Source organism: Cucumis melo, chromosome 4, assembly GCF_025177605.1.
Source record: "Cucumis melo cultivar AY chromosome 4, USDA_Cmelo_AY_1.0, whole genome shotgun sequence".
In the NCBI taxonomy this organism is placed as follows: Eukaryota; Viridiplantae; Streptophyta; class Magnoliopsida; order Cucurbitales; family Cucurbitaceae; genus Cucumis; species Cucumis melo.
In genome coordinates, this window is record NC_066860.1 from 1,679,065 (window position 1) to 1,688,938 (window position 9,874).

The 9,874-nt window shown below is 29.4% G+C and overlaps 1 protein-coding gene across 2 annotated transcripts; it reads left to right on the forward strand.

Annotated features, from left to right (window-relative positions):
- Window positions 1-5,023: 5,023 nt before the first annotated feature.
- Window positions 5,024-8,712, forward strand: LOC103503627 (probable beta-1,4-xylosyltransferase IRX9H). 2 transcript variants are annotated; one of them, XM_008467881.3, is made up of 4 exons: window positions 5,024-6,118; window positions 7,163-7,412; window positions 7,522-7,735; window positions 8,319-8,712. In XM_008467881.3, exons 1-3 carry the CDS (start codon window positions 5,313-5,315, stop codon window positions 7,690-7,692), a joined length of 1,227 nt encoding a protein of 408 aa, XP_008466103.1. In that variant the 5' UTR covers window positions 5,024-5,312; the 3' UTR covers window positions 7,693-7,735; window positions 8,319-8,712. The 2 variants fall into 2 exon arrangements, with proteins under 2 accessions (XP_008466103.1, XP_008466104.1); XM_008467882.3 differs by having other exon boundaries at window positions 7,522-7,718.
- The last annotated feature ends 1,162 nt before the right edge of the window (window positions 8,713-9,874 follow it).

Consider the following 9,874-nt stretch of genomic DNA (forward strand, 5'->3'; position numbering starts at 1 on the left):
TTTCACCATAGAATTGGAATAGCCTTAAAGCTATGATTTGTAGAGGAAGACGACATTTGTTGCTTTGTTATTTACTCCTAAATTCAAATTGTTCACATAAAGCAATAATTATGTGTAGCTTAAGCTTATGGAAAAAGGTATTGAAAATTTGCGACTCGAAAATTCTTCATTGGATAATTGTTTGAATTGTATGAAAATAGAAGTATTGACGGATAACACCTAAGTATTTTTCTTATAAAAAATTACATTTTGATTTTAATTCAAATAAAAAGTTTTTTTTAAAATTTTTTAGAACTCTAAATTTTTAAATGTGTCCGAGGAGACTTCAAATTTTATATTTTATATCTTAAAGATTTTTTAGTTCTCTAACTTCGAGTCTAATAGGGGTTCTTGAAAATTTTTAATCTTTTAAAAGTTAATTGTTCTATTATGTTTAGTTTATTGATAATTTGAAAAGAGAGAAAAATCTCAAAAACTACATTTATAATTTTGAATTTTAGAGAATATATATAAAAAAATTAAAATTTCGAGTCGATTAAAGTAAAATTAACGTTATTTCATTCGTTATTAAAAAATAAATAAAATTAAAAAAGTGAGATAAGGTGACGTAGATACAATTAAAATAAATTTAACTCAACTAATATAACATTTGTATTATTGATTAAAGTCGGTTCAATTTTTTTAAGTTATATAATGTCAAAAAGAAAAAAAGTGAATATTAATAATGATAAAATTATACTTGCCAATTTTTTGGAAACATGATTTTTTTTATATATATTTATATATTCTCATTTTGATTTTGTTTAATTTTATGAAATTGGAAAATAAATAAATTCATTGACATATTTTAAAGTGATTTAGAGGTATGAATTATTTTATATTAATTGTGTATGACACACTTTGTAAAATGTTTGTGTTGGAATGCTTTTTGAAAAAGAAAAATGACAGTATTTTGCAAAAAATATTAACGAGTATTAAAAAAAATTAAAATTCTACATTTGAAACAATTTTTAAATTGTTTTTTTTAATTATATATAATTTTAGTAAATAAAAGCATTTAATTATTTTTCTTTTTCATAATGCTTACAAAATAGATAGATGACTCAAAAGCAATTTTGTTAAAAAGCATCCCTTAAATCATTGATGGTTGGAATGGGCCCTATAACTCTTGGGCTTAAGCCCAAGTTTCATATTTGTGTTTATTTGATAATTCAACTTTTCCCAATTTTAATTTTTTTTAAATTAAATGAAACATTAAAAAATAGAGTTTTTTTTTTCAAAAAAATAGAAAAAATTTACAAACTATTTACGTTTCATAGAACAAAACCATGGAAAGAGGAAAGAAAAATTTACACTTAATTTTTCTATAAAGTGTAAGTATTTTGTTAAATGTTTTATTTTTTACAAATTTTCTATTAAAATATAAATATAAAATTGTATTTTATGTCTGATAAAATCATCAACTTTCAAATTCTGTGTCTAATAATTTCTAAAATTTAACAAAAGTTGATAGGTAATTAATTTATTAGACAAGAAAAATTAAAAAAATTTATAACTTTTTATATACAAAACTGAAAGGTCAAAAGGTTACGCTCTTAAATTTGTATGATTAATTGACAAAATTAATTCAATATTTTTTTTACCATTAACCTCTTATGCTCCGTTTGGTAATTATTTCATTTTTGTTTTAGAAAACTAAACATATTCCTTTTCCACGTCTTACAGTAATTTGCATCTTTCTTAAATATAATGGCTGATTTCTTAGTCAAAATGGTTAGCAGTATGACATTAAAAGTTTATATCAAAACAAATTAAACTATGCTCAAGTTGATATATATATATATGTATAAAACCATCGATAAGTAGAATGAATTATATGTCGAAGTCAACTTAATTAAATTCATTCAAGATAGTAACAATCTTAATAATCCTTTTTCATAGCTCTCATAACTTTGGAATGATACACCTACTCTATTAATATTCCATAAATAAAAATTCTTTTAGGTGATATATAGAACTAAGTTCTCTTAATTCACAATAAATAATAAATATATTTTCAACAAATTAACACCTACTCAATTAATTATATAATTAATACCATGTTATAGTAACACATACCAAACTATCATTCCCTTTTTAATGCTCAATTATTGCACAAACATTAATTTATTCAAATCAACATCTATCCTTTTTGACACGTTTTTTCTTTCATATGATTAATTATTTTGAAAAGCAATTCTTTATAGATATATATATATACATACAAATTTTATTGTGCCCATGTGCTAAGGAAGTAATTAATATCATATGGGTGTTATTTAGTGTTAATATAAGATAATTATTGATGAATTTGGATGACTATTAAGTTAATTAATCAACGGTGAATCATAATTGAATAATAATTAAGAGTTGGTTGTTAATAATTAATGAGATTTAGAGATGTCATATTATGGAAACGTAGGCAATCATCAATAGGTAATTAGTTTAGTTATTAATTGATATATATTTATGTAAGCCAAATTAGTGATGGCTTCAACTTCAATGTCTTGAGATTTTAATCTCATACATAATTTTTTGTTGGTACGATAAAAATCGATATCAATCATAGTTTAAGGAAAATAAGGTATGTTAATTATCGTTGAGTTAAGTATTAGGAGAAAAAAACTTTACACTGCCGTAGAATATGTAGAAAAAATAACAATAAAAGACAAAATACAAAAATTAAAGTAACAAACACTTTTAATTGAGGAGAAATTATTGCGATAACATAAAAATCGCTATGAACCATATTTACAAAGAAAACGCTATTACAAAATATATTATATCGCTACGAAACAAAGTTAAAGTTTAAAAATGTTTTGAATTGGGATGTTTTGAAATCAAATGGTACATATTATATGGTTTCTTTTTATTGTGGTTGAAGCTCGTTAATTACTTCATATGTGGGACAATTGTTTTTTCAAAACCCAACAAAGTCTACCTCGACAAGATATTTGAATAATTTACGGCTTCTATTACATCTATTGTCTTTATCGATAATAATCATGATTATTAACTCAAATAATTATAACACATACTTAAATGTCCATGTGCAAATTTATGGAACCGTTAATTACTTCATATGTGGGACATTGATACGGTTTTCACTACACGACTTGCATTAACGACTAGGTCAATGTCCATGTGCAAATTTATGGAACCGTTAATTTCACATTCTCTATCATGGTAAAGTGGACGTTAACAAGATGAGTCTGAATGTCTTATCTCCATGATCTATCTTCACTTTGATCATCCCCAACTCAGAAACAAATGACACTAAGAATACCATGATGATATGAGACTTTTTTTTTTACCTTCCATTGTTCACAATGTGTGAAACTACTTCTTCAAGCAGAGCCAATTTGAGATGCTCTTTGTATGATACATTACTTTAAGCTTCTCTAAAAGTTCTTGGCTATCAAAATTCTATGCCCATTAGCAATAACATTCTTAGTCAAATTTAGCTTTATTGTAGTACCATTGTTTGGTCTTTTACTTCAATTAGATCCCGTGGAACCTTGAATATTTCAACACGTCACCGACTTTGCACTTGCCACAAGCCGAAGTTGATCATTCCATCAAATTTTACTAAACTAGCTTGCACAAAACTCTTGGCATATCTGCTTCACTCCTAGCAAATTTTTAAACAATTAAAAAGTTCATACTATTCAAACCATTATATTATGTTTCAAAAATTCCTTTTTGACGTAAAATTTCAAACAATTTTGTAATCATATACCATACTAAAAATTGAAAAAGCTACAAACCTCAATCTCGACCTAATGATAAAGAAAACAATTTTTTCAAAGTATTGTACCACTTACCCGACTAAACTAAAACTCAAAGTATTTCAAATTAGAAAATTTTGAAAAACCAAAGATATCTTAGTTTAGAATGTTTAGAGTTCATCACTTTTTTAAACCTTTTCAATGACTTACCGTCGTAATTTTAAATTTATCGAATCCAAAATAATAAACAACATTGAATGAATAATATAATAACAAACCAAAATAGTAAAACATCATCATTAAATAATATAATTAAATGAGTGTTTGCTCCAACGTTTACAAGTATGAAACTAAGTAATTCAGTGAACTATTGAATAATAATCTTCAATGGGGTTTTGAAAATTTGAATGAAAATGACACTAAATATATATATATATATATATTTAGTTCGAAAATGACATTATTACATACATTTAAATATAGAATTTACTAATTATTTAATAAATATTATTTTTGTTGTGAGTCATTAACCAATTAATTACAACATGTTATTAAATTAATTAATATATATTTGTACTAAAAAAATGAAAATACTTGATCATTAAGCTATTGAGATATATATTAACCAATCATTAAAAAATTGTATTAATAATAAGTTAACAACAATTGGAAATTAATTAAGTATAATAATTTGGACATTTGTAATAAAACTATATCGTATATTTTCAAGAATAGTAAAAATGAGAGGATTTAAAACACGAGCTTCAAGCAAAACCAAAATGAAGAACGATAAGTAGCAAAAATTTAAACAGAAAAATAAAGAGAAGAATTAACACTATAGATTATAGTCGTTCTAACGTAGTGTTTTCATTCATTTTGAATAAGAGAGTCGAGATTTTCTATTAACAAAAAGGAGCTAAATTTTAATCTAATTAGTTACTTAACTCGAGTTCAGTAATTAACACACGAGTCATGCCGAGAAACTTAGTTAGCCAACAAAAAATAACAATAAGCTCATAGATTTGTAATGATCTAACTACCTTATATTAAATATTCTTGTGTTATGATATGGTTGAATTATGCTAATGTTTTTTTGACATTTAATATTTTTATTTCCGTATGATTTGTTGAGTAAATAAATTTTGGAGAAGCGAGTTAAGATGGCGGCAGAGGAGGCCACGTGTCAATGATCCAAAGGCCCACAACGCGTTAGCTTTTAATGAACAAAAACCCATTGCCAATCTGGACGGTCTACCCGCCAGCTCTGCCCGAAAAGAGTGGCGTTAGATCTTGGGCGGCTTCCCCCCTGCCCGTAATTTCATCTCCGTCAAGATTAGTCGTCTCCTACATTTTCTTCTGAGGAAAACCTAAACTCCCAATCTCTCTCCGACAACTGCCTTTCATTTCGGACTTTTTTTTCTCTCTCATTTCATCAATTTTAATCACTAATTCACTTTGCTCTGTTTCTTTTCTTCTCGATTCGAGCTTTGATTTTGCATTAAAATGTTATAGATTCATGTAGTGTAACTGAGATTTGGTTGTTTGATGGCGTCGATTCGGAGGACTCTGTCGCCGGCGTATCACGATCGGGTTTATCCGAACGGAATACCGTTTTCAACTTCTTCTCCATCTTCAAAGCTTCTTTCTAATGCTAAATACTCGTCGCCTTTCTCGTCTTTTGCCGTTGGAGCGCGGAGATTTATCTCTGGAGCTTTCTTTATTAGACCTCCACGGAAAGGTAGCAGCAATAGTTGGCGAAGGGCATTCTTTAGATGCTGTGTGTTTTTCTTGGTTGGTTTCTTGCTTGGTATGATGCCGTTTGGTCATGATGCCGATGACATTCGTAGTCATGATTTTTCCTTCGAGATCAAGCCGCCGCATGTGAATGTGCAGTTTGAGAAAGATAGTCATGGTCAGGTTTGGCGAGAGGATTCGGTAGTTGATTCGGTTAATTTGTCGGTCAAGTCGTCTCCGGAGGTGAATTTGAGTTTTGTTTCCGTACCGAAGACGCAGTTGATTGTGGTGACACCGACGTATAATCGTGCACTTCAAGCCTATTTCTTGAATCGTTTGGGTCAGGCTCTGAAGCTTGCGAATCCTCCTTTGTTATGGATTGTGGTTGAGATGAATTCAGCTTCGATGGAGACTGCTGAGATATTGCGGAAAACGGGAGTTATGTATAGACATTTGGTTTGTACTAAAAACATGACTGATGTCAAGGATAGAGGAGTTCATCAAAGGAACGTGGCTTTGCAACACATTGAACGTCATAAGCTCGATGGGATCGTTTACTTTGCCGATGATGACAATATATATTCGTTGGAGTTGTTCGATAGCCTCAGAGATATTAGGTAATTTAGACCCTTTCTGATGAGTATTTTCTTTAACATATATAGACTTGAAAATTCGATATTAATTGGCTATCGTATGAAGGCTTGAACATTTTCTATCAATTGTTTGCACATTTGTTGTTGCTTCTAAAATTGAGGACTACTTAATTCGTCCGTTTCGATCATTATTACATTTGCTCGTAAATTTTGTACTTTTGTGTATTCTTAGTTGATTTTGCACTTTTATTGCTCTTGTCATTATGGCAGTTTTTTAACTGAGAAAATGGTGCATGTAATTTCGCAAATATATGATTTTACACCCACCTTTGGTTGCATAACTAACTTTTGTGTATTTATGCGACATCCCAATCATTTCTGTCTACGTTTAAATTGACTGAAATATTAAACAAAAGTGACCCAGATTAACAATCTCTTTGTTGGGAATGTTTTCTTAAGCCAATTCTTGTACCAGTGACAAAATTTTCACTAGCTTAACTCAGTCTTTCTTTATGTATATCGAACTTTGTACCAATATACTCCTTTTTGCATGCCCTTGTTTTCTTTCATTTTTATTGAATGAAAGTTGTTCCTATCGACGCGTGTGAATATATATATACCCCGGTCACTACTATGATGCATCCTCCTTGGAAATTCATATTATGTTCCCACAAAAGGATGATTAAATCATATAATTTCATATATTATGGCTCTTTTCAACCGTCATTTGAAATGTTTTAGATCTAACTCCCTATTTCTCAACCATAACTCAGCTTTTAAAATGTTAGGATAAGGCTAAATTCTCGAAATACTGTTTTGGCTTTCCTCCTCTCGGAAGGCAACCAATATTGTTCATTTTTCGTGAGGAGATGTTAATGGCTAGAATTCGGAGATATACAACTTTCCTTTCTTCTATTTGATAGTGTGAGCTGAATTTTCTTTTGAGAGAACCTTTGATCTTATCCGAACACGTTTCATGTTTTCTTTACATGACTGGAATTTATTGTCCGGCCTTATAATTTTGTTTACTTTGAGGACTCGTTATCTTAGTGTATACTCATCTTTCAGCCGCTTTGGCACCTGGCCTGTTGCTATGCTTGCACAAAACAAAAACAAAGCGGTTCTGGAAGGTCCTGTATGCAATGGAAGTCAAGTTATTGGCTGGCACACCAATGAGAAAAGTAAGAGGCTTAGAAGATTTCATGTTGACATGTCTGGATTTGCTTTCAATAGTACCATTCTGTGGGACCCAAAGAGATGGAGGCGCCCTACTTCAAAACCTATTAGACAGTTAGACACTGTGAAAGAGGGTTTTCAGGTACTATTTATTGAGTGCTCTTTCCATAGTTTTTCTTTTTGTTGTCATTCATATGTACGATTCATCAGAGCTATAATTTCATCACTTGTTGTCTTTTTCTCTTTGGCAGGAGACTACATTCATAGAGCAAGTAGTTGAAGATGAAAGTCAAATGGAAGGTGTGCCTACTGGCTGTTTAAAAGTAATGAATTGGCATCTTCATTTGGAAGTTCCCAATTTTGTTTATCCCAGCGGTTGGGTGTTTCAAAAGAATCTTGATTACGTCCTGCCAATCAAGTGATTAAACTTTGCCATTGCAGTTTGAAGGTTAGAATTTTAGACAGGTACCACTTCTACTATTTTTTCAGTATATGCTTGTAGACTTTATAGTGTGATCCTAGCTAAATTAGTTGATATATCTAAGATCTTGGTTGGTAACCATTTTGTTTTTTGTTTTGATTTGTTTTTTCTTTTTAGAAAATTAAGCCTATATACACTCATCCCTCTACATTTCATGTATCAATTTATCTCTTTTAGAAAATCAAGCCAAAATTAGAAAACTAAAATAGAAAAGGTAGTTTTTATAAACTCGTTAGAATTTGATTAAAGAAAAATCCAAATCATGATAAAAAGAGGAGAGAGAATAGACTTAATTTTTTAAAACAAAAAACAAAACATTTACCAAACAAGCCCAAATGAATTCCAAGAATGTGAAGTTTCCTTGTAATCAGGAGGCTGAGACTTCCTCTCTATGGAAAGAAATTTGAAATGTGAGGAAAATAAACTATTTGTTATCTGATGATACAAAATACATATAGCTCTTTGTCACCCTTCGGATTCTTGAATTGCATCTCAGTTATACCATTGGTTAATAACAAAGAAAATTGCAATAACAATGACATAGAATCACTATTTATTTGTTGGCAGTTCGATCCAAATCTGAATTTTGGTGGCTTTTAACTCCCCCGATTGGATCATTTACTTGAATTGGCGCCGTCGATGATGAAGAGTTTCATGGCTAGCAGCTTGGCTTTCAACACAAAGGTTTATCATTTTTACTCGTAAGATTTTTCTTGCATATTCTTTAACAGAGATGAGTTTGGTTTAGCTGTAGAGTTTTAGTACTTACTTTAGAGAGTTTTTCCCCCTTTAATTTGTCGATGTTCAATTGTTATACCAAAAACATTTCAAAATGGTATGAGGGCAGGGACTATTGTATATCTAAACTCTTTATTTGTTGTAAAACGGTTGTTGACCAAATCAATGTGGCCTAATCAAGTAAAAGGCCGATTTATTCTAAGAGTTGAAACATTTTGCTACATTTCTACTCCCTTTGTCACATTCCTTATTTTCCACTCACCGTTTCAAAAAATGTCAATGCTATTGTACATTAATTAATCGCCTGAATTGTCCTCAAAAGTCGACACTTTTTTGTTTTGTTTTGTTGTGAGGAATGATTTTCTCTTAGTGAAAGGCTTTTGATACGTTAAAGTATGACAAGTGGGGTTCGAGTCTCTGGTTTTAAAGAGATCAACACATATTGGATATTGTTGAGTTATGTTCACTATTATCATTATCCAAATTGTTTAACTCTGTTTTCTAAACTTAAAATGTGTTAGGGTTCATGAAAATGTGTGGGAATGTCTTTGAAGTTGTATAAGAACGGAATGAAATTTTTGTTTGTGTTAAAAGGTAAAAAAGAGATCTATGAACTTTAAAACGTTTAATAGTTTTTGAGATTTCACTATTTGTATATCTTTATTGTATTTGAAATTTGAAAATTTAGTGTGAGATTTAATTCCATCTTCGACTTTATGTCCTTTTCGTGACTTCAAAAAGTTGATTATATTTGGCATTCAAACCATTCCTTTTTGTCTAGAGAAAAAGTACATGATTGAAAACGAAGGTGGATTTATTTCTAAATCAAGCAATTATGAGATTTATCGTAAGCAGTAGGTAAAATAGTAGTTAATATAGCAAATTGCTATAATATTTTTTTAAAAAAAAACAGAAAATTATAAACATTCATCAAATAGGGAAATCAGTTTTTAAAATTTTTTTTAATTCCTAATATTTTACATCTATCTAGGCGACAAACTCCGATGTTTTATCAACAAACTACAAACATTGCGATTGGATTGATGATAAATGATTAATGATTAATGATTATGGTTAGTCGACTTCAACTAGATAATTTATCATTGATAGACCGTTTATACTCTTATTGTAGTCTATCACGAATAGATTTTAATTAAGATATACACTTTGCTAAGGATAAAATCTTATCACTAATTTATAATCGGAATAGTACTATATGTCAAATCATTAATATAAAAGTTATGCAAGTAAAAAAACTTCTATGATGATATATTTTCTATATACAAGTTTTACCAGTCAACCATAAACACTAGTTTGAGTTTTAAAATTTTGATTTTTTTTCCTTTTTTTTGTGTATATTTACAAATAATCTTAAATTTAGTAGA